The following is a 25,167-nucleotide window of genomic DNA, read 5'->3' as shown; positions in this document are numbered from 1 at the left end:
TCGGAGAGGCTGAAGATGACTCTAAGGAGCCGGCGGGAAATGCCAGCCACCTGCCATAAAGAGCGCCTGCGGGCAGGTGGAGGAGGATGGGCGCAAGGATGCTATGGTGAGTGCTGACTGTCCCACTTTAGCAGTAAAAGTGAAATTGGGCTCCCGCACAAAGACTACAGAGGTCTGGGCTTTAGTTGACTCTGGGTGCTCCAGGTGTCTAATTCACCCTGATCTGGTTGCTGCTTTGGACCTGCCTAGCTTCCCCCTCCAGCAGCCTTTGATCTTCACACAGTTGGATGGGTCAATGGCGGGGGGGGGGGCGGCAACCCATTTCACTGGAACTGTTGCAATGCAAATGGGCACCCACCGTGAGACTTTAAAATTTGTAGTGGAACCTGTTGGCAATCCCTTGGTAATTCTGGGGATCCCCTGGATGACCTATCGAAGCCCATATATAAACTGGGAACACAGAACTGTGACATTTAAGGATGGGTTTTACCAAGCTCCTACAGCAGAGAGAGCTTCACGTGCGTGGGTTGGAAGGGCTGCAATTGCCACGCCGCGCCCTAGTTTGGCACATTTAGAAGGCTTGCCCGATCGATACCAAGACTTTGCAGACATCTTTGGGGAAATGGAAGCAGGTCAGCTACCCCCCCATCAGAAAACTGACTGTGCAATAGAGTTGGTTCCCAATGCTCAATTGCCCAAGCCAAAAATTTATCCAATGACTCAGAAGGAGCTTGGGGCATTATGGGACTTTATTGACAAAAATCTGTCAAGGGGGTTTATTGAACCTGCACATTCCCCAGTTGTGGCCCCTGTGCTATTCCGGGAAAAGAAAGATGGCACACTTCAACTCTGTATGGACTATCGGGGGTTAAATTCCATCTCAATTTGCAACAAGTACCCTCTTCCGCTCACGAAGGACATGTTAGCTCACTTGTCTAAGGGCAAGATTTTCTCCAAGCTCGATCTTCGTGAAGCCTATTTCCGCATCCGCATATGAGCTGGAGATGAGTGGAAAACCGCTTTTAATTGTCCACTGGATTCTTTTCAGTACAAAGTCCTCCCTTTTGGGTTGGCAGGGGTGCCCGGAGTCTTCATGCAATTGATTCATGAAGTATTACATGATCATTTGTTTAAATGGGTCCTGGTTTATTTAGACTATGTTCTCATTTACACTGAAACTGAGGAGGAACACGAACGCCTCCTCAAACAGGTGTTAAGCAAGCTTAGAGATGCCAAACTTTATGCCAAGCTTTCCAAATGTGAGTTTCACAAGACCCAACTTGACTATCTGGGCTATAGGGTGTCTGACAAGGGCATTGAAATGGACCCTGCAAAAATTCAGGTGATTTTAAGTTGGGAACGTCCCCGCACCCGGAGGCAATTGCAAAGTTTCCTCGGGTTCAGTAATTACTATCGCCAATTTATCCAGGAGTTCTCTGAGATTACTTTGCCCCTCACTGATTTACTCCATACCAAGGTCTTGGGGGAGACATGCAAAGTAAAAAACCCTGGGGCAGTGCTGAATTGGACACCTGAATGCCAGGCAGCATTTGAGAAGTTAAAAACCCTCTTCACTGCTGAGCCTATTCTACAGCACCCCGATCCTGAATGCCCCTTTGTGGTCCAAGTTGATGCTTCTGACTCCTCAGTTGGGGCTATATTGTTACAGAGAGATTCTGAAAATCACTTAAAACCCTGCGCTTATCTCTCCAGAAAATTTTCTGAAACCGAACGCCAGTGGCATGTTTGGGAGAAGGAGGCTTTTGCTGTAAAAGCCGCTTTGGAAGCCTGGCGTCACCTCCTGAAAGACGCTAAATGCCCTTTCGAAGTTTGGACTGATCACAGGAATTTGGAAGCCCTCCGCACCCCCTGGCATCTCAGTCCTAAACAAATTTGCTGGGCTCAATTTTTCAGTCGCTTTAACTTCCAGTTAAAATTTATTCCGGGAAAGAAAAACTTTCTGGCCGATGCTTTGTCACGTTTACCTCAGGACCTTGACCACATGGCAGATGTGGTTGGGACTGTTCTCACTGAACCACAACTGGGCTTAGTTGCTGTCACCTGGAGCCAGACCCATGCGCAGGCATCCCCACCCCCAACCCAGTCTGGGAAGCAGAAAGTGCAAGTTCCTTGCCAATTACAGAAAGGCTTTCTCCAGGCGCTGAAATCTGACACTTGGTTGCTAGCTAATAAAGACACTGTTTCTTTTGAAAACGGTCTGGCATGGGTGCAACACCGCCTTTATGTACCCGAAACGTTACGACCTGACATTTTACAGTGTTCCCATGATGATAAACTTGCTGGGCATTTTGGTTTTGTTAAAACATTGCATTTGGTTCGTCGTCAATTCTGGTGGCCCACCTTGAGACGCAATGTAAAAGACTATGTGGCTTCCTGTCCTGTTTGTGCAATGTCAAAGCGAAAAGGGGGGAAACTGCAGGGGCTTCTGCAGCCTGTGGCCAGCCCATCCCGTCCCTGGGATGAGATTTCTATGTATTTTATTGTGGAACTTCCTCCCAGTCAGAAGAAAACTCATTTGGGTTGTAAAATATATTTTTTCCAAACAAGCCCATTTCATTCCATGTGTGTCCATCCCATTGGCCCTGCAACTGTTGTGCCTATTTCTCATCCACATCTACCATCTCCACTGTAGCCCCTCCCGTTTGGTCAGCGACCGAGGGACACAGTTTACTTCCCAGTTTTGGAAATCATTTTTAAAATTGATTGGCACCAAACAGGCACTGTCCACCTCGTCCCATCCTGAGACTGACGGATCTACTGAGATTTTGAACTCCGCCCTTGAACAATTTCTTAGAGCATACATTAACTACCATCAGGACAATTGGGTGGAGTTGCTGCCTTTTGCTGAAGTGGCTTACAACAATGCTGTCCATCAGAGTACCCAGCAAACCCCTTTTCGTGTGGTTTCTGGTCACGACTTTGTTCCCATCCCTGAACTGCCACAACCCCCTCCCCAAACATGTTCTGCCTCTGACTGGGCTGTTAAGCTGGCTGATTCCTGGCCGGTGATTCAACAGGCTTTGGCTGATGCCCAGGCTGCTTACAAGTTTCAAGCCGATAAGCATCATTCTTTGCAACACGATTTCAAGATTGGGGATCAAGTGTATCTATCTACCAAATTCATCAAGTCCCCACAACCCTCTAAAAAACTTGCTCCCAAGTTCATTGGTCCTTTCCCTATTGTTGGTCTTATCAATCCAGTTACTGTTAAGTTGGATCTGCCTCACAATTTGAAACGCTTGCACCCTGTTTTCCATTGCAGCTTGCTCAAGCCTGTCCACCACTCTTCCCGCTGGCATCCCCAACCTCCTCCTCCTGCTCCGATCATGATTGACGGCCAACAGCACTTTGAGGTCAAGGAGGTCGTTGATTCTCGCAAGCTTCGAGGCACCCTCCAGTATCTGGTCCGATGAAAACACTTTCCTCATCCTGAATGGGTGTCTGCTCACCATGTTAATGCTCCTGATTTAATTCGCTGTTTCCACTTGGCGTACCCTTTAAAGCCTGCTGCTTAGTGTTTTCTTTCTTTTCGGGGGCAGTATGTCATGTTCACTGTTTCAATGTAGTTTATACATCATAACGTTTCACATGCCATGGCGCTGATGCATGTTTCTGTTTGGGAGGGAGCTGCTGTGAAACCTTGTGCCAAGCTCTGTATCTATGTTCATTTCAATGGAATGTGTTTGGGTTATGTGCTCTGTTCAAGGACTTTTCCCGTGGACCATCAGAAGCCATTAGGAGCACCTGGGATTGTAAGCTTGAGAAGATTCTACGGGGGGAGGGGTATCATTTGCACCGAGGGTTTTTAGTTTGCATTTGGCGTGCTTTTATCATTCTCAGCTTTCTTTGTGATCCTGTATACTATTCTTTAATAAATCAGATATCTTTGCATTCCTGCTCATGAGTCTGAGTGTTTTAGAATAGGCATTCATTACAAAAGGTAAGGTTTGTGATTTTCAGGTATATTTTTACATTCATGATCTGCATGATTGAGTGAACCCAATAGGTCTTCAAAAAGAACTCTGAAATGATAGCCAATCAACATTTGCTTGCTTATTTTGTTTCAAAGCAGATAGGGGGAATAACTGCCTGATTCTCTTAGATATATTTTTAAAATGTGGAAAGAACATAGTTGGATGATTGATAGCAAACTGTTCAGGGCATGAGGAAAGAGGCTAAATGTTTATGGTTGCACTTCTAACCTAGGAACACTGGAAGGAGCAGGTGAGCAAATATAGAAATGCAATTGTAAACAAAAGTGTCAGAACTGTACCAGATAGAAGTACAAACTGTGTTACAGAAATTCTATGACAAAGTCATAAATGCTGGCAATCAGTATTTTCTTCGGCTCTATCATTGCTGTTTTATGAACTCTTGGGATGCAAAGGCACCTTTTCGTACATAGCTGCAGCTGAATGAAAAGCACCTTTCTATAAAGTGCATGTGAAAATCTACAGGTAGTCTGTTCTTTGGCAGTCTGATAATTCAGATTGACATATAGCTCTATGTTACCAAATTGACTGTCCCAACATCCTATTTAATTCTGAATTTACCTTCTCATTAGGCACAGACAGAAAAAGTGGCTTATTTAAGATTTGTATGGTCCCTTCATCTTTCGGTGCTCAAACCTGTCCAAAACCACTGTCCTGTGGTCTCCTCATGAGGACCAACTGTCCAGAGCAGATGTGGGCAATCTCCTGTCCTCTCCTTATCTGGAGGGATTCCAAGGAACCAGTCTGCTCACCAATCTTTTAGGACAATTAGATTCAGAGGAAAGACGCTACAGTGGAGCAAGACTTGCTGAGATGGGATATCTTAGCCTTTTTTGCATAAGAAACATGAAATTCAACAGGTAAAGCTTTCTTGTTGAATATATTCAAGTTAAGAAGAGTCTGCAGTTGAATTTGAATGTTGGAAAAGATGAAAGGGCAACTTTTGAAGGGATTGTTTTGTAAGTCACTTGAAGAATTTCTCAGTATCAATATACTGCATACTGTATGTATTTGTAATATTTATATACTGTCAGAGATGCACAACCTAGACATGTGGCAGCAAGGATTTCTAAAAAAAAATACATTTGAAATTTCAATTTAATTAAATGCATGAGTAGAGAGAATTATATTTAATGTTAATTTAGTATCAGCTTCATTGACACAAGCTTATTCTCTGTCCTTGTCCACCCCCATAATTTTTTGCAAGGCAGTTCTGACATGCCACTCAAAGGCCAAATGTGTCCCTTAGCATGGAAGGAATTGTGTACTTCTCCTGTAATAGCTATGCTGGTTTCAAATTCTAGAAACTAAATGGTTCTGGAGATCATTCTTGCTGAGGGAAGGCTGATGTTGATATTAACATAAGAGACCCATAGAAAATGCTATCCAGTTGTTCCATGTCTGGTGGCACTACAATAAAGCACTATACATAGCAGCATTTCTTCATTTTACAAACCATGGGCATTTTGGCTCAAGTCTGACTCCTAATGTCTTCGTGGAGATATTCCTGGCAGCAGTATAGAAGTGGTTTGCGACTTCCAGGACATTTCACTGCCAATTCTATTGCACAGCATTGGGATGGTCCCCATCCAGGATGTAGCAAGATCTTATGAATGTTTCTAGAGCCAGCTTGGTCAAGCGGTTAAGGCGCCGGGCTAGAAACCAGGAGACCGAGAGTTCTAGTCCCGCCCTAGGCATGAAAGCCGGCTGGGTGACCTGGGGCCAGTCACACCCTCTCAGCCCAACTCACCTCACAGGGTGGTGGTTGTGGGGAAAACAGGAGGAGGAAGGAGTATTAGGTATGTCCACTGCCTTTAGTTATTTACAAAAAATAATAAAGGCAGGATAAAAAAAAAAAAAGAACTGAACCAGGTTGGCGAGAAGTTGCTATCTCTTGGGCACTTTGGCTTTAGTCATTTAAGTTCATTAATGAGACAAAAGCTTCTTCAGAATCTGAACTGTTGTTAAGACTTGCAAGCTAGATTTGGGGCAATGCCAAGATTACACCTCAATCACACATTATGCTTAACATTATTGTTTAAAAAACAGCCAATGTGGTTTTTAAAACTATGATCTGTGGCTTAGCTAAGCCTCCCTCAACATAGGTGCCCTTTCCAGATGTATGTACTTCAGCTCCCCAAATTCCCCACCAGTATAGCCACTGCTGAGAATCAAGGAGTTGAAGTGGAAGAGCACCCTCACGATCTGTGAACTTCCTCAACCGGTGAAATGGAGAATATGATCCCAAAGCATAAATGAATTGCTAAGAAAAGCCAATGGGACCAGCAGATTTATATGCAGAAGGTCCTGCAAATTCAATTTCTGGAGGGCTGCGAAAGACCTCCCCAAACTCTGAGAGTGGCTGCCTCTTGGCGGCATCAGTGCCGAGCTGCCCACATCGCCTCTGGGAGATATAAAGCAACTCTTTTTTTCCTGAGATGAAACTCTTGTGGGAAAGCAATTCGGCAGCACCAAAGCACACATTCAAAGCACACCCTGTTCCTTTCTCCCACAGACACCAAAACGCTAAAAATAATCCCTGTTTTGGAGAGACGGAAGCCAAAAACAAAGTCACCCAGCCTAGCAATTGATGGCCCTGCAACGCTGCAAACTCCGCCCACTTTCCCAGGGATTATTTAGACGTTCTCCTATCCCGGTTTAGGAAACCAAAAATGGGAAGCAGCCTGACCCACATCCGGACAAAAACGAGGAGAGAAGCATCCACTTCCTCAAGGCAGCGCATTAATGACTGCTCGAATCCTTGCTTAAGTAGTCTGTGCGCGCCCGCGCATGTGTCTGCGCATTTATTTTAATGGAAGCTAAACGTAGCTGGTGGGAAGCGTAAGTTGGTTTTTCTGACGGAGGCGAAAGGCCCGCCTTTCCGAGTGTAGAAAGCAAGCTACGGCAAGTGCTTGTAAAATCCATTGTTATGAATGAAACGCCGTCCCTGAACGGATCTTACAGCGATTTTCTCAGCGACCGTATTTGCTTCTGCAGAACTCGCGTTGGCAAAGGCTCCTCTCAGCCCTTCCCAAACGAATTATTTCTCCCAGGAGAGGGATGCTTTAAATGCTTTTCCTTTAAGCCCATAGCCACGCATTGAAAAAAGAATGGGGGAGGGAGAAATCGAAGGACGGTTATGGCCAAACTTGGATCGACTGAGGTCTGGGTTAGGTAACAACACACACCAGCGGCAAGCCGGGCTCGTGCCGAAGATGATGCCAGAGTGCGCGTCCAATAGGAATGCTCCGAAGCCTGCTGCTTTCTTCCGAGGCGCGGCTTTGCTACAGGCCGAGCGCACGAAACCATTCATGAGTTTTGTGACATCATCGGAGGGAGGGGGCGGGCTTTGTGAGCCCAGGCACGCCTCCCTCGTCTATAAAAATAGCTCTCAAATTCTTTGTGCTGGTCAGTTTAGTGGAAGAAACCTGTGGCTGCTGCGCGCAGGAGAAACACCGAGCAGCTTCAACCCAAACAACTTGAAAAATCCCGGCGGGCGTTTATCTTCTGAGAAATCACTGGCAATAGCTTCTCACGGGAAAAAATAGCCCTCTCTCTCGTTTTTGGTTTAGTTCGTCCCCTTCCTGCACTATTCCTGTGCTGAGCTACAAAAGACGTTGGGTCGACCTCTTTGTTAGGACTTCATGTCTGTATTTTTCCCCATTCATTGGTGAGTACCTGGGCGCAGCTCTGCGGTGTGGATGGCGAGTGCGGGTCGAAGGCAGAGGTGAAATCCGGAGAGCTTTACGGCAGGCAAGCGCCACCTCTGCCAGCTACCAGAACTCGAGAACTTCAAGGAATGTTTGAGGGTGTGCAGGGTGAAGGCGGGAGGGAGGAACAAAGAAAGCAGGGGAGGGCGCGCGCCTCCATTCCGCCGCAAAACACGCAGGATGGCGCCTGCAGTCCGACCCGGTCCTCGTTCACCCGCCGGCGGGTTCGGCTGAGTTCCCGGGAGCCGAAGTCTACCCGGATGCGTGCGGCGGATTGCAGCCCCTCGAGACAGCGGTTGACGTTCCGTGGAGCTCCTTAGCAGTCGTGGCACGTCCTATTGCTGGGAGGAGAGGCTGCCGCCGAAGCGCTTCTTTATCCGTCGTTTGTCCTCCACTCCACCGCGCCGAGAGGAGCTGTGGAGAATTCGGTTGCGGGGCGAGGTGGCAGCTCTCCTCTCGCGAAGAGGGTGTCCGGATCGACGCTTCCTGCTTGCGATGGCCCAGGGGAATTTTGTCAGCGAGTGTTAATTTCTTCCAGCTGGAGCTCCATAGAGAAAACAAAACAGCTACTGGCTTGGTTTCTGTGGGAAAAAAAATAATAACCGGCACAGCAGCTGTTTGATTTTCTCGCGGTTCCTAATTACAACTGTTTAGCTCCCTGGGTTTCTGACTTAACGGAGCAGCATCCTGTCAGTGTTGGGACGGAGGGGGGGAGGCATCACGGATATTAATGTCCGAACAAAAAACCTCACCCGTTAGAAGAATGTTTGAGGTGCCAGTGAAGATCCCCAAAGTATTTTTTTTCCCCGTTTCCTTATCTGGGGTTCTCCCCCGCCCGCCCCCGAGATGGGGGGATGCTATTTTGATGTGGAGGAAACTTAATCCGCAGTAGGAAGTTTGCTGCTAAGCAGCTGCTTCTTTCGAGACAATCCACAAAGGCAGGAGGCTGCAGACGTTACGCAGGGGAGCGGGTGCCGCCGCTGCAGCAATTGCTGCTTTTGGTATTCCCGTCGGGAAGTAGCAACCTTGACCGGTGGGTGGGGGAAGAGAAGAAGGGACCCCAGATTTTGTCAGCAGCTGCCTTCTGGGTGTTTCAGTTAACCCAGAAACCCCCATCCGTCATCCTGAATGTGTGAGTGAACACAGTACAGTAGAGAGCTCCACTAAGAAGTTCAGAAACTCCTGGTTCCTCTGATTTAGCCCGGAGTTTGAAAATTCGGTCTTAGGCAAAAACGGGGCTCCACATAAGCCCAAAAAGGTGTCCTTTATGGCAGGTGCATTTGAGGGGTTAGGCTTATACTTTAGAGCTTTGTTAGAAGAGGAGTGAGCTGCGGCAAAGTTGTGTAATCACCTTCCTGGAATGCTTTCAAGAAAGGCTGGCTTGGCATAAGTAAGGATGCTTAAAGTATTTTTGCTTTTTGGCAGAGAGGGAGAAAATAGCCTCCCCCTCCTCCCCCAGATATTAAGCCCTGGTGTGCATATATTCTCATTCTCTCTCTCATATACACACAGCCTGAATATTAGTGCTTCCCGTACAAATGCCATTAGAAGCAGAAATACCTTCTGGCAGACAGTAAATTCTCATCACTTTTACCAGAACCCGGTAGCCTGGGTACAACTGGCGAGTATGACACAATTAAAATTTGTGCCTCTTCTGGAAGAGCGAGTGCAGAAAGAATGTCAGCAAAGTGAACTTTCCTCTATAAAACCTGTGAGTCGAAGTGCTGAGATCTTTGGCAACTGTTGTGTTTTATCTGTTGCTTAGTGTACAGTTCTGTTGCCAGACATTGCAATTTGGATGGTTCCCTGGCCAGTTGACTAGCCTTTGGGGACTTCCATGTACTTTGTAAAAAACTCAACAAACTAATGTTCCATTTAGCTGCAACATTTGTGTTTTCTCTTCTGATTATCTTAAAGGAGAGCTTAGCTGTTTGGATGACCTCAAATTCCTATTACAATGTTATTTCCCCTTTTTCTTGCAAACAAAGGCAGTCTAAAGTTACTCCACTGGGTTGTGTGTTAGCTGTAAATATTTCCTGCCGATAATTTAGACCAACTTGTTGCCTCTTCACCAATCGTACAGCTCACAAAGCACACTGATGCTGTTGCTTTTCTCTAAATTTACTGTGAAGAATTGTAACACCCAGTCAGGGAGGTGGGGGTGAAGTGTACAGGGAGATGGTAGTTCTTGCCTTTAGGATACATAGAACCAAGGGGACAAAGAGGGGCAAGGAAAGAAATTGGGAGAGAAAGAAATCTACTCTGTTCTCAGTCTGTGTCACCTGGACTATGCAGAATTAGGCTGACTCTGCTAGATGTTGCTTCCCTAATTAAGATGCAACAGGAGCAAGCATTGTTGTTTTTTAAACATAAAAGTATAAGCTCCTAGCAGCAGAAATCTTAGTAACTTAAAGTGAAATATGTATCATGCTGATATTATGATAATGTACTGATAGAATTGTTATTTGTGCAAATGATTCCTTGGGATGATCTGGCTTATTGTTTATAACTAAGCAAACCTGACAGAGCTGATGCTGGTCATTCAGTATTCCTAGTGCTCAAAGTACTGATTTAGAAGAGGAGCAGGTACTTGTAAGAGCAGGCAAGGAATAAAGACCAGCCTTTTGCTTGACTTACAATATACTGTAACCTTCTACCCATTATAGATTGGCCACTGATGATTGATGGGTACACATTCTTTATGCTAGTATGTTGACATTCCTGAATTTTATTATCTGGAGTAAATATTCTAAAGATGCCTTTCAGTGTAGAGCAGCCAATAAACGGCAGTGCCATTTCTGTATATGTGCCCCACACCACATCCATTGTCTTTATTTCAGTTAAAAGAGGAGTGGCTGCAAGAAAGTTTTAAGAATTACTATGCCTGGAAATTGAAATGAAATTACCACATGCTAAAATACAGAAGTTGCTTACATGCATGCAAATCTACTTTTGCTTTCAAAATTAATTATACTGGAAACAATGAGTGTAAGGCAGTACATCATTTACTCTTTGCACTGAAACTGGGGCTGTAGAATGAATCAATCTGAATTAAAGGTGGCCCAGTTGATAAAAATGCGAAGCAAGAGTCATGCCTTGGGTTTAAAACTCTTAACTCTGAAGCTTTCACAGATTCTGTAGGATAGTGCTTTTCAACCTTGGCACCTTTAAGCTGTGTGGACTGCTCCTGGCTGGGGAATTCTGGGAGTTGAAGTCCACACAGCTTAAAGCTGCTAAGGCTGAAAAAAAGCTGCTGTAGAAGATGCATTATACTCCTTCCAGGTGGTAATGTAAAAATATAGGATGGGTTTAATAAAATGTGTCCAAGTGCATCTTTGGGGCAAACCAATTTGGCCTTTTGACTTCTCATTTCCTGTGTTCCAGAATAGGTTGAAGTACTTTCTTTCCAAAATAAGACTGGAAATATGCATTGAAATGGTTAGTCTCTTAATCTGTATTAGGATTACTTAACAATGTGGAGTCTTGGTTCTTCTTTGCTTGTCCACTGCTAATTGTAACTAAATAAAGGAGTGACTGCTGAAGTTGTCCCTCTGCCTTTGTTTCCAGCCCTGATTATTTGAGATCAGCTGACATGACTGAAGTGATGAGTGCTCCAACTATGGATGAGATTGGTTTAAGCCCCCGCAAGGATGGCCTATCCTATCAGGTAAATTCATTGTAATACAGAACACTTAGTGCAACTAGTTATCTGCAAGTTGCTCATGGATTCAACCGGGATTAGGTAGTAGTCTTTTTAGAAGGCTGATGAATTAGTTCTTAATATTTTAAAATTTACAAAGCTGTTTGTAATGCTTCCTTGGCAAGAGCAGTTAGCAAGCACAGCATCAGGCTGCTAGTCTATTTTGGGTTGCGGGGGGACTTATAAGTAAATATATGAACAGTTCAGAGAAAAAGATCTGTTGAGGAATCTAAGAGATACATTCATGAAGTATAAGACTTGCTTCCAGAAGATAAGATAATCACTAGTGCTAGACATTATGGCTATCTCTCTCTCTCTAAATACCAACAATATAGGATCATTCAGGATATGGGAGACGGGTTAGATCTGGATGTATGTTGGGGGTATTGTAGTTTCCTTTAAGGACTAGGTTCATCTCTTGGGTATCCTGTTGGAGCTAGACTTGGCACAGATCATTGGCAAGAAGGTGTTTTATCACCTTTGGGAGATAAATTAGTTGTCAATATTCCTGGAGAAGAAAGAGTGGGCATTGGTGACACATGTTCCGGTGGCCTCAAGGTTGGATTACTACAATGATCTCTGCATGGTGTGGCTCTTGAAGATGGCTCAGAGATTGCACCCGGCCCAGAATGCACTAGCCCAGGTGGTCAATGTATCACATCACTCCCTGAACTGAAGCAGCTGCATTGCTGGTCCACCATTGATATGTTTAACATGAACATCTAATTGTGCTATCTTTCACAGTGGCTCCTAGAACTTGGAATAAATATGACACTGAAGTTGAAACTACCTCCCTTATTATAGCTAGTTTAGTGTATAGCCTTAAAACATTTATTTCTAACCTGGCTTTGAGGATTTTGTTTGTTTTTTAGCCGATTCTCGGCTGGATTTAATGATTGTTTACTTTGAATTTTATTATATATCAGTGTTTGCAAGCCTGAAATGGAAGAGAACAGCATATAAATGGTATAATAAAAAGGCATGCAAGAGTGCTGTTCCACTCGGGTCCAATCTGTGGATGCCCCATAGTGATCTGGCTGCTCATTGTAGAAACAGAATAACCAGCTATGTGGGGCTTTGATCTGATTGAATGTGTCTCATTCTTTCAGCTTACTTCTGCATAAGCATGTGTAGATTGCTGTGTATAAAGTGGCCTTTTGGTTTTGTATATTGATATTAAGTTTGCTTAAGCGTTTTTTAACCCCCTTACGGTTTTTCCCCTCAGTGGCTCTTAATTCTGCTCTGTCTTTTAAATGGAAGGTATGTGTGTCACTTCTGTCTTGTCTTCCACATTCAATTATCATAGACAATCTCCTTTAGGTGAATGGTAGTGCAAGGAATCTTCATTACTTCAGGCTAATGTGGGTTTTTCTTTTTAACTTGGGAATTCATTTTGGAATGAATCCCAGTGGAAAAATACAGTTAGCAAACATTGCATCAGAGCTTTAAAAAGCCACATGAATTTCCATTGTAAGGCTCAAGGGTCTTAGCTATTTTGAGACTGACTTGTATTAGAGTAAGTAACCTTTGTGGTTCAGATAACTTTGGCAACCTGGAGTAAGGTCAATATGCTTAGACCCCAATATAAATTGGGCTGAATGAAGCAGCAGCAGAAACCCCGTTAGATCAATGGGCTTAAGCATATTGCTTATCTTTTTGCTTATTTCTGCCCACAAAGGTTTGGCAGTGTTTGGGCTTGGGATGATTTTATGGCTATATTTTGTCTCCTAAATCATCCACGCTGGCAGCGACTCAAAATTTAAGGTGTTTTTGAAGAATGTTTTCTTAATCTCCATCTCACAGAACAAATACATTATAAGGTCATGCTACATGGCATAGTCTTCTGTCTTGTAAGCATACTAATAGCTATGTGGTTTCAAATTGATCTGGAAAAAGTTTGTGTCCATTAACTTTGTTAACTCATCAGACCAGAAGTTTTATTTATGTGCAGCAAAAAGAAATTGTTCATAAGTGTTCATAAATATTTCCAAAGAATGAGATAGAAGAGCAGAGTTCAGCAATAAGTGAATGAACCTCTCAAACTCATTGGTTGTATTTGCAAAATTTGCCATTTAGAATGACTGGAAGTTTGGCTTTGGCCTCACCCTCATTTATGCTTATGTCGCTATTTCTAGTTCAGGTAGTTTTAGGGTGCTCATTGATTGTCTATATATTTGCAAGACAAAATCATTGGGTGCCAGTGATCTTTAGAATAACACTGTCTAGACGTTGGTGCTTTCTGCGCTTTAATTAGAAATCTGCTTGCATTTTGATCTCCTTTCTGATTAAATATTAGGGGGAAATTAAGTAAAAAAAATAAAATTAAAGTTAAAATTAAATTAAATTTAAAAGTTTGCTTGCCACTGAACATAAAAAGAGAGCTGAAGATCCAGATTTAATTTTTAAAATTTAAATTTGTAAGGCTGCCCAACTCATCATGAGTCTGGGTATACAGTATATGAGTTGAAAATGAGATGCAAATGGTAGCTCAAAGGGTACAGCCAATTTCTTGCCGAACCTGAACACAAATCTGCAGTCCAGTTTAGAACTTGAAAACATTTTTAGATCTTCAGAATTTCTGATGCTACATAGTTGGGAGTTGTAGGTTCCTTGTTATCTCTCATAAGACATCTAGAGATACACGAGTAGGGTAGATACTAATCCCCCCCCCCCGTTCTGAGGTTAGGAGAGCAATTTTTCTCCTTGTGAATCTGAAAGAGGAAGCCAGTGGAAGCTGTAGAGAACTGTACTTTTCTAGAGGGTTACTATTGTTTTGCTGATTTGTGATTCTACATAAAGAACTTGCCACCGTTAGAACATCATTTTGTTCCAGGGGTGGGCAGAAAAAAATTCTCTGCTCATCCTAATCTGTTACTCCTACCAAAAATGTCTGTATTGCATTATGCACTTTCAAATGCCAGCATTCCCCAAAGTAACAGCTGCCCACTCCAATCAAATCAGGAAGTGCTACATCTCAAATGTGATCTGGAGGGTTGTTTCCTCCTGTTCTGAGTTCTCAGTTTCTAAGTAATGCATTTGTGAATAAACAAAGCTGCAGAACTGCATCTATCTTCCAGACTTAGATAGGAACCCCAGGAAGTAGCAATACCAGGCTTTGCAAGGCATGCTGTGGGCTGCATCCTAACAGTGGGCAGGGCCAGGACCCTTTTTGGGAGGGGTTTTCAGGAGTTTTAAAAGATGAAGTGAGTGTTTTAAGCACCCGCAAAACTTAAGAAGCTACCCATTTTGCTCGTTAAGCCCTCATCCCATTTTTTTAGAGGCCCATATTTTTGGAGACTACAAAATGGTACCATATACCATTTTTTTAGAGGCCCACTCTGGAGACTACCAAATAGATGCTGGTAGGCCACTTGCAGCCACTGAGTCTCATTTTAGATAACCTGGAATGAGGTAAAGAGAGAAAAGTAATCCAGCTGGAGTGGATTCTGTAGTTGTACTCTGTTGCTCTCCAAACTTTTCTGTTGCTTAACTTTGGCTTGGTTATTTACAAGCATCTTTGATTTGAAGTTTTGCATTCTGTTTTTAAAATTAGTTACTGATAACTCTTTGGAGGTAAAGAATAAAGCTCATTTTATTTACAAATGAAATTCATAAATTCATGTAATTTGTTCATAAAAATTAAAATAATTGTTGTTACCAAAATAACAATAGATCTGCATCTTCAATAGCCCACCAAGAAGTCAACTGAGGAAAAAAAATCCCAATAAATTGCTTGAGATTAAATAATTTGTAGATTGTAACTAAAATCACATATGGAAAGAGAGAGAGCATGTGTGAGCAACCCTGGTGTGTGTCTCTGTTTCTCTCGAAAGAGAGAGAGAGAGACAGCAGGCTACTTGGTTTGATTTTGGATTTTGATTCCCATGAGCCTCATCCAGAATAAGGAAGAGTATATGGGAATTGTAGCCCAAAGCACCTGTAATGCACAAGGTTGTTTGTCTTGAACTGGAACCTTTAGGGTTTTTACAGTTATTTTTGCTTGTTAAATCTGAACCCTCACCCAGATGTTTCAGGTACCATTTCAGGCAAGCAGCAGGGAGTAGTTCTGTGTATTTAACATTTGGATTCTGCCCCCTTCCCCCAAATGCACTGCATGTAAAAACTAACCTAGCTTACTTTTCTAACAAAATTTATTTATTCTCTACTGTGGAGGAGCTTTTCAACACAGTCTTGGGTAACAAAAGTCCAGCATTATTGAAGGTGACTAATGTTAAACTGTTAAAATTAGTAATCCTTTAGCAAAGCGTTCCCTAGCCTGGCAAACTGCAGATGTCCTGGATTACCACTTCCATCATCCCTCAGCTGGAATTGCCAATGTTGGTTGGATGCTGGAGGCTACAGTCCAACAGTCTGGAAAGTGCCAGGTCAGAGAAGGCCTCTTTCACTAAATAAATAGCAAATGGAGGCCAGGAAAAACATCCAGGATATACATAGACTTTTGCCCTCTTCATTTTAAGAGGACAAGAAGTTTGGAACTCTGTAGTAATGCTGTAATGTATGGGAGCTATTCTCTCTCTACATTTTATTAATATCTCAACATCTAGCTGAGAATGGCAAAGTGGCAAAAATGAATATCTATTTTAAGGTAGAGTAAATATCCCAAAGCTTCTATTCAGTGAGCTTTATTTATCTTCCTTTTTCAAATGTGGTTTGAATACTGAAACAAAGACTTCAGTAGTTTTCAGCCTAAATTTGGGATCACATCCATTGTGTTCTCCTATTATCTTTTCTACCTGGAAATGATCACATCCTTTTTCCAAGTTGACTCTGTTAATGACAGTTGACTCTAGCACTAGTCATGGTATTTGAAACTGGAGTTGACTAAGGACTAAAATTTGCCTACTCTGTTGCCAAAATAATGTTGTGTTGAAACTCCTCTAAAAAAATAAAAAACCTCAGAATGGAATCTGAAGTGATGACCATTGAGACAGCCTCTCTCATTGTGGTAGCTGGGTTGAGTAAACAACATTTAGAGGCAAGTGTTCTATTTTTTATATTCAAATTGCCATGAAGAGCTGGTTAGCTAAATCCATTGATTCTAATTAGAGCCGGCACTCAAAGCTGATGCATAAGCAACCCAACCTTCTGTGTGAAGCAGCAGTGAATTTGAAGCCTGCCAAAGAATTACCCCAGAATGAGTTTCTGTCTGCAGATGAAGTCAGGGTGAATCTCCTATAGTGTGTATTGTGCAAAGAGTTGTCTCTCATCTAGAAATGGAAATGATTCTGGTATGCATGACTTGGACTGCACAGCACTTTTCTTTATTTGGGGCTGTCCTTGTGGCTGTTGTTTTTAAACAGTGTTAAAGGCAAACCTTCTTGTGATGCACCAAGCCAAAAAGTCTGAACCCTTAATACCGCTGGCGTTCATCAAGCCCAAAATGGGCCAACCAGGTGATTTGTGGTCTCTGCATTTGTCATCCTACAGAAGTGGTAAAAAGCAGAGTCTTAATGTGTCTCTGGTAGGCTCACTGGGTCACGTTGCAAATGCCTGGGGTTCCAACCAGACAGTCCTATCAGTAAGCTAGGGCTGGCTAGATCCTGATAGCGCTGACTAAATATGTTCCATACCCTGCTACTGCTAGTTTCATTGAAGGACTTGTAGACTGTATGGACTAGGACATAGTCAACGGCCTAGCTAGGTGCTTGTAATCTCTTCTCAGCAGAATTGCTTTCCTTATTAGCGAGGCTTGGTTTCATATGGGCAACTTGTACTGCAGCAGAGCTCTTCTGTTTTAGTCATTGGGAGGCAGGCTCACATACAGCATTTTTTTTTATAGTGGTTAAACTTTTCTTTCCATTCTGGGGCTAAGTTCAGTCAAGTCTAGAGGAGGGGGGTGGGGTGTCACTTGGCACAGGAAAAGACATTTATCTTCAAGTTTAGAGCTTTATTTTTCTCTCCTCTTTGAGGTGCCCAGTGAATAAGTACTCTTGCTAGCTATGAATATTCCAAATAAAATAATAATATAATGGTAACTTGTTCCTGTATTTGAATATTCAAGTGATTCTCTGCTATTTGGTACTTCCTCCTGTGGTAGCCACCAGAATTCATCCATAATGTATCAATCTACTTCCTATGTCTCTGCTGCCTCACTTAATGACTATTCATTTAGTGATGATTCAGACTTACAACCGGTGCTCACAGTTAGAACTGTCACAGTGTCCCCACAGTCACATGATCACAATTTGGGTGCTTGGAAACCAGTTCGCATTTATGACTGTTGCAGCATCCTGTGGTCATGTGATCGTCATTTTCGACCTTTCCAGCTGGCTTCTGGCAAGCAAAATCAAAGGAGAACCGCGCGTTTTGCTTAACGACCATGGTGATTCTCTTAATGACTGCCGCAAAAGTCATAGTCAGGTCAGATTCGCTTAATGACCACTTTGCTTAGCAACTGAAATTCTGGTCTCAGTTGTGGTTGTTAAGTGAGGACTACCTGTACTGTTTTTTTTTAAAAAAATCTTTATTTTTTTATAAAAAAATGACTGCTACCATAGATGAAGATTATTGGAAAAATTACATAAAATGCAGTGCAGGAAGGGAATTTGAAATAAATCCTCTCTACAAAATTGTGCGGAAGCAACTTGGTAGACAATAACAAGTGACTTTCAGGGAGAATGTACTAAATCTATAGCTTAGCATTGCTTTTGTTAGGGCCAACTGAAATGGCTCAAAAGGGTATGCAAGATTCTTGCATCAGGCAAGATGTAAGAAAAAGTAAGTGATGAGAAGAAGCAGGAAAATTAGGCGTGAATATTTCAGATGTAAAATCTGCATTTCAGAATCAATCTTGATGGAAAGTGTAGACTGAATATATTGAGGGTAGAGGATGATTGTCTACAGCAGATGGTAGTACCTAACAGCTGATCTTCAATATTAAGCAGGATTGGATGTGATTAGACTTGGATAGAAGACTACCACAAAACCTCAGGGCTGTAGGCTAGACTGAGGAGTTGAAAAACTATCCTGGGTGAAAGCAGTGACAAATCAAGCTGCAAGAAAACTATATGGGCAGCATGTAGTCACCAGGAATTGAGTTCAAGGAGATCTTAGGTTCAAGTACAGTTAGCATTCAGAGAGAAAGAAAATGTTTGCCCCCTTCCCCAATGCTCAGCTCTGAAAACCACAAAGATAATTTTCAAGTCTGTCTCCTGCCATGGGCAATTTTGGGTAGACACACACATAGTTATATGTGAAGGATTGTGGGCAAGGATTGGGTCAAAGATTTTGAACTGTCTCATCTGTAAAGAGAAGAGGGCAAGCAATATTCAGCCCTATTCCTTCATGGATTAAAATGTCATTATGCAAAGGCTCTTGTTTCTTTGCTTCTATTGACAGCTTATCCTTGTTTCCCTGTCTGTCACGTGCTGGGAAATGTGACTTCATTTATTTTCCATTGGGCCATCCCTAATCCTTGAGTGCAATTGCAACATCTCATTTTTATGCTTCCTTGATTATTTTAAAAAAGCATGACTTAGTGGAAAAATCTCTTCTATCTCTGCAGCTGTTACAGATAAGATTCTTCAGGCTCTTTAAATCATATACAGAAACCTATATATTTGGGGGATGTTTATTTAAAGAAATCGTTTATTCATTATTTTGAAATGGGGTGGGTCAGCATATTTTCAAAACAGCTATGCCACTTTGACCTAATGTACTTGCCATAATAGCAAAGGCTTAATGCTATTGTATCCTGTGATGCTGTTCATTATACATATACAGGCCTGCAACTAGGGTCTGTGTCAGCCAGGGCAAACATGGATTTCGCGCCCATTTTGGCACCCCCCAGCACTCATTTTAGTGCCCCACCAGCACGGAGCCCAGGGCACATGCCCTGCTTGCCCCCCCCCAGTTGCAGCCCTGTACATAACAGGGAGTGTGTTGTTCCCATGCTGACGATGTATACTGGCTTATCCAACCTGATACCTATGAGCTGGGTTCAGCTGCAGGTCCTCTCTTACCCCCAACCTATAGGCCCCTGATAGTGTTGGTTGGAGATTATGAGAGTTGTAATGCTGAACAATTTGGAAATGCCACGCTGAGGAAAGCAACTCTAAATAAATGCCAACATTTTTTATTCTCTCAAATGGAGATAGAGTACTTAGTTGGGACGGAGTGTTCAACTTGGTGCTTTATATGCAACCTATAGAATGTGGAAACAGGACTCATTTGGTCATCTGATGTCTGTAGGTTGAGTCATGGCAACTGGATTTCTTTCTTTTTGGTTGAAATGTTCTGCTGCTTGTCCAAGCAGCGAAACGTTTCAACCAAAAAGAAAGAAATCCAGTTGCCATGACTCAACCTACAGACAATTCCACCTGGATGACTGAGAATCTTCATTGACATATTGGTCATCTGATGTGTTCTAATGGTGAGATGGAAACTTCAATTTAGTTTATAGCGGCTTTGTAATGGTCTGAGTAGGATTGATGAGATGAAAAATGCCTAGGGTGGAATAGATCAGACTTTAATATTGCAGTTATTTCCACATGAGTTTTAATAGATGTTAGTGTTTTCTGGGAGCTGTTTTGAAAATGCCCCATATCTGCTTAGTAAGGTAGCTGGTTATTTACATAATAAATATGTTGGAATGCAACTCTCAGCATCCCTAAGCCAAATGCATGTGGTAGGAGCTAGAGTCTAAAACATCTGGGGGACACCAGGGTGGCAAAGGCTGACTGAACAGGAAATGGTGCCTGTTTAGTACCTGCACAGAACTCAAACAGTGAGACAATGGAGTTGTCAAGATGCTGGTTTGCAAACAATGTTATCTGGCAGTGCTAACCTGGCCAGAGGAAAATGGCAGGCTACTTAATGAAAAGCTTGAAAGTACTGATATTTGTGTATGGTCTGATGTTGGCAAGAATCCAGTGGAGTATCAGGAATAGAGATGAAACAACCCTGCAAGAGGAGAACTTGAGATATGAGCATAGCAGGTTGTCTGGTAACATCCAGTTCATCAAACATTGACATAATTCATACATTATGGGTGATCCAGGTCTAGCTCCAGACCTGAACTATATATAGTATAATGATGTTACAGGAAATTGATGGGTAGGACATGTGTTACATTTTGGATCCTTTAAGTGCATTACAATCACATTTGGTACTTATTTATAGACCTTAGAGTAACTTACAGATCAGTTTTCCTAACATCTTTTGTGTACAAACATGTAAAAAGAGCCTTATTTAACCATTTATATGGTCACCTACCTCACAAATACAGCAGCTAAGGGTAAGTAAAAGCCAAAGCAACAACAGCCCAAAATATTTTTTTAAAAAATTCTAATAACAGTCAAACGCGATACATCTGAGGTCCAAAAATTCCCTTCCATTTTGCAAATCAAACAGCAGACTGACAAATCAACTGGTTTCTGGAGCCTTAAGGAAGGCTGATAGGGTCAGGGTCATCCAGACTTTGAGAAGAATGCTGTTTCATAGGGCAGGTGCTGTGAGAGAGAAGGCATGTCTCCTGAATCTAGATGATATTGCTTCATAGAAGGGACTCAGAACATGTCCACCCTGTTGGGTTTGGTGGGGTGAGCAAAGGCAAGCAATCACATAAATAACCTACACTGTGCCATTGTTACAGACATTGCTGATGGAGAGGGAGGGGGCCCTCTCCAGGGGGAGAAGTGCATGTGTAGTTCGGATTCTCTTCAGCTTCCTATCAAGAAATCCAGAAGAGAACCGCCTTAACTTTCTGAGCTTTTCTAGTAGGAATCACTGATACTTTCTCAGTTTAGCAGGATTTTGTACTATAGGGCAGAACAATAAACACTAGAGCTAAAGCACCTGATCTCAGTGTGGTTTTTAGTCCTATATCTGGACAGCCACATACAGATTTGTAGGCAATAACCAGCACCTTAAACTGCACCTGGAAACTCCCTGGGTGCAAGCACAGCTCATGGAGCAGTAGGATAACAAAAGCATATCATGAATGCACTAAATTGCCTGCATCATGGCATTCTGAACCAGGTGCAGCTTCCAAATGCTCTTCAAGGGCAGCCTATACAGAGTGTGTCACTTGAAAAGCCTGAAATGAGAAGAATGTCATTGATAGCTAACTACATCTTGTGAACCGACCAATAGGCTGGAGGTAGATCTCATCCAGATTGTAACCATTGCATTAAAAAAATGTTTGTATTCAGTCAGAGATGTGTTGTCTTTAAAGGCTGGGGAAACTGCATTCCCTTGGGGTGTAGTGATCTTTTGACATTAGTGCCAAAGTGGGTGGAACTATCTCCTTTTATCTGCCAGCCAACTAGTAGATGCAAGGAAAGAGACAACTGTTCAGTGGGAACCTCTGGCTCCCTAGACATTGCTGAATTAGAACTTCTAGCATCCCTTACCAGTGGGCATGCTGGCTGCTGGAAGTTGTAGATCAGCAACATCTGGAGGGTCTTAAAATGATCACTTGTGGAAAGCCACTTGAAAGTTGTCTGAGAATCAGTTTGCCTACCATGTTCTAAATCTTCTGATAAGAGATCATATGAGTTAGGCCTGCCCATATGCAAAATCCATATTATCCTAAGTTCAAAAATTTTTTGTCTGTGAAGTTCACAGGGGGCTACTTGGACAGCTGTGATTAAATGAAAGTCTACTGAAAAAACAGTGGAGATGTTGATCACTCTAAATCTCTCATTTCAGATTTTCCCTGACCCTTCAGATTTTGATCGTTACTGTAAGCTGAAGGACCGTCTCCCTTCCATTGTGGTGGAGCCAACAGAAGGAGATGTAGAGAGTGGAGAATTAAGATGGCCACCTGAGGAGTTCCTGGTGCAGGAAGAAGAGGAACAGAACTGTGATGAAGCAAAGAAAGAGGGCAAGGAGAAGTAAACAGCACCGAAGATCTTCTGCTCTACTCAAGATGTTAGGTCATCTTGAGGGAGGGAGAACAGCTCTCTGAAGGGTCTTTTCTACAAAAGACATTCAATTTTGCACCTGCAAGATCTTAGTTTTTTTCATATTCTCTATTGAGAACTGAAGCGCTTGACATGACAATCTCCAGCTAAAACTAAGAAAGTTTGGGCAGGCAAAACAAGCCAAAAATGATTGCCCTTCTCAAGATCATTGTTGAATTCTGTGGTGGTTGCCTGGGGCAGCCAGGAAATTAGAGGGCGCTTTGGTGGAGGAATAGGCCAGCAGGAAGCATGCTTCTTCTGAAGTGTGTGGCATTAGATGAAATAACTGCAAGTATAAATGCAGCTGAATTCTGTAAGGGACTGCCTTTGGCTACAAATGCATGAGCATAGTGTTCATCTCTCAAAACCTTGCCTTCTCATAGTGTTCCTTCTGGTTTTACATGTGCATGTGTTTAGAGGCTGGAAGACAAGCCACTGAAATGTTCCTATGATGTTACCAAGTTAGGCAGCCTTCCTGCTGATCAGCGTAGAGGAGCAATGGATCAATAACTAGGGTGGCCTTCTGCAGCCTAGTGTCCTCTTAAAGTCGCACCATCTTTGTCAGACTGCAGCGTCTGGCATTGGCTTGCTCACCTGCTGCACATAAACTATATTTTTCTGTATTTTCCTTTCCTGGCACCTCTTTAAGCATGCATTTTAACCTCGCAGTGAATAGCTTTGTATGGCCATTGTGCTGTTGACTGTAGAAATGGCCTTTACTACGTGTTCTGCAGTTACTTTGTTTAGGCTCTAAAAGGTCATGTTCTGTTTTGTTTGGGAGGCGGAATGAGAAGAAATGCTTCTTCAGAAAAACTCCAGGAGATTTTGACATGAAAAATAAATATATTTTCTTTCCTGCTGCTGAAGCTGCTGCTAACTTTCCCTGTCAGTAATGCATCTGGCTGCTGTGAAATGCAGCTTCTTCAGCAGCATTGATTTATGATTGAGTCATGTGTTAATGTTCATTCAAGGGATCATGATTATAATACAGGAGCCAACCAAGGCTGTTAAATAGGAAGAAACTTAACAGAGTTGGTACCCCCACTGAAAGCATGGTGGCATAAGTAATTGTTGAAGGAAAGCAGGGCTTCTCTTCAAAAACAAAAAGGTATTAGAGTCTCAGTATTGTGGAGAAGATAACACGCTTTTTTGAACCTACAGGATTTTTCAATTGGCTTACCTCGTTCACAGATTTTGAATTCCCCATTGTAATCTTCATTCCTCATGTCTCATGTATCTCTCTTCAGAGAAGGCAAACTAATAGTCAGATAAGCTAAATTGGCAGCCTCATAAGAGAACAGTATCTGACTTCTTGGCAGGAAGTTCTACAGAGTTGAAATTTCAAGTACCACTTTCAGAAATCAAAAGCCAGTGATTCCATATTAATTTTGGAGAAACGAAAGCTATGTAATATATAAACATTATGGCCTTAACAGGATAGTCAAAATAATCCTTAGTTTCCCATGACCTTTTCTCTTTCTTTCCAAATTTGTTGGAACCCTGTATATGTGTTATATATGAAAGACACACACACACACTTACACTTATATTTGATACCTCATGAGTAGTAAAATTGCTGGTAAGGGGTTAGAGTATTTGCTTGTTGAAATCAGCAGGGTTACTTTTTTCAGTCTTGTCTCGCATGTGTTTTCCTCATAATGGCAATAACTTAACAGCTGTGAATCATTGTTACATGTGGGTGTGAGGTTGTAGGGATGTAGTTGGGTGTTCTTGTGTGTGTGTTTTGCATCCAAGAACCTGTCACGCATGTACTACCTGTCTTGGTGGATGTTTGGGCATCACTGAAATTTGTCTCGCATCCTTGCCTTATCAAGGTTGCTTTAAAATGGATGGATCCAGATGTTTTTTGTATCCTGGAATCTGTTCTTGTCTTGCTGTTCGGTAGAATCAGCTTTTACACCTGCACCCAACCTGAATTGCCCTGTTTTTTTCCCTCCAAAGTTACTTTTTCTTTCTTCATTTTTGTCCCAGTTTGAAGTTGTCAAATGTTAACCACTCAGAAAAGCAAAAATCCTTAATGCTTAAGGACAGAGTGGGAATGCTGTTTGTCTTTAAATATTTGCATACCATTTCTGCTTCTTTTTTAAAGCATACAATTGTTGCTTGTATTTCTGTCACTTTTGAATGTGTCTGAGGAACAAAGCACTCCAGTGGAACTTTTCCTGTTATATATTACATTCTATATTTCTGTAAAATTCTTTTTTGAGCCTCAGGGAAAAAGCTAGCATTTTTTTCAAACTACTTTTGTCACTGTGACAGTTGTAAATAAAGTTTGAAAATGCTTTCCAAATTCTTAAGTTGAGAGGGGTCTTTTATTTAAAGCTCTGACTTTCCCACAGCCTTTTTGAACTGTCTCAGGAATTTGGATGTAGGTGGAATGATCTCACTGAATAGAGCATCGTACCTTTGTTTTATGGCAAAGGTGGACAACCGGATCCATTGGTATAACGGCATTGCGTTTTCTGTCCTCTCATTTCACCAAAAATCAGCCAGGAGGAGCTGATTTTTTATTTAAAAAAAATCCCTCCTGTCCATTTTCTACAATGGAGGGGTAGTAATACTGCACCAAGTGAAGCCATTTCTGTAGGCATGTCACTGGAAAACAGGCCTTTGAATCTAGTCAGTTGACCCAATACAGCAAAGCTGGCTGCGGAATTCAGGGAGTTGAAGTCCATCCATCTTAAAGCCCCTGAGCTTGCGAAACACTGCAATGCAGTATACCTCTGATGGCAGGAGCATTGTGGGCTCCTGACAGAGCAACACTTGCACCATTTAGGAATACAGTCAAAGCTGCACAT

At 42.5% G+C, this 25,167-nt stretch overlaps 1 protein-coding gene across 1 annotated transcript; it reads left to right on the top strand.

Moving 5' to 3' along the window:
* The first annotated feature begins 7,424 nt into the window (after positions 1–7,424).
* On the top strand, positions 7,425–24,659 carry LBH (LBH regulator of WNT signaling pathway). The gene is made up of 3 exons (XM_063304457.1): positions 7,425–7,683; positions 11,291–11,390; positions 22,095–24,659. Exons 1-3 carry the CDS (start codon positions 7,658–7,660, stop codon positions 22,281–22,283), a joined length of 315 nt encoding a protein of 104 aa, XP_063160527.1. The 5' UTR covers positions 7,425–7,657; the 3' UTR covers positions 22,284–24,659.
* The last annotated feature ends 508 nt before the right edge of the window (positions 24,660–25,167 follow it).

Source organism: Candoia aspera, chromosome 1, assembly GCF_035149785.1.
Source record: "Candoia aspera isolate rCanAsp1 chromosome 1, rCanAsp1.hap2, whole genome shotgun sequence".
NCBI lineage: Eukaryota > Metazoa > Chordata > Lepidosauria > Squamata > Boidae > Candoia > Candoia aspera.
The sequence above is the reverse complement of the archived record's forward strand: the minus strand, read 5'-3'. Positions and strand labels throughout refer to the sequence as shown.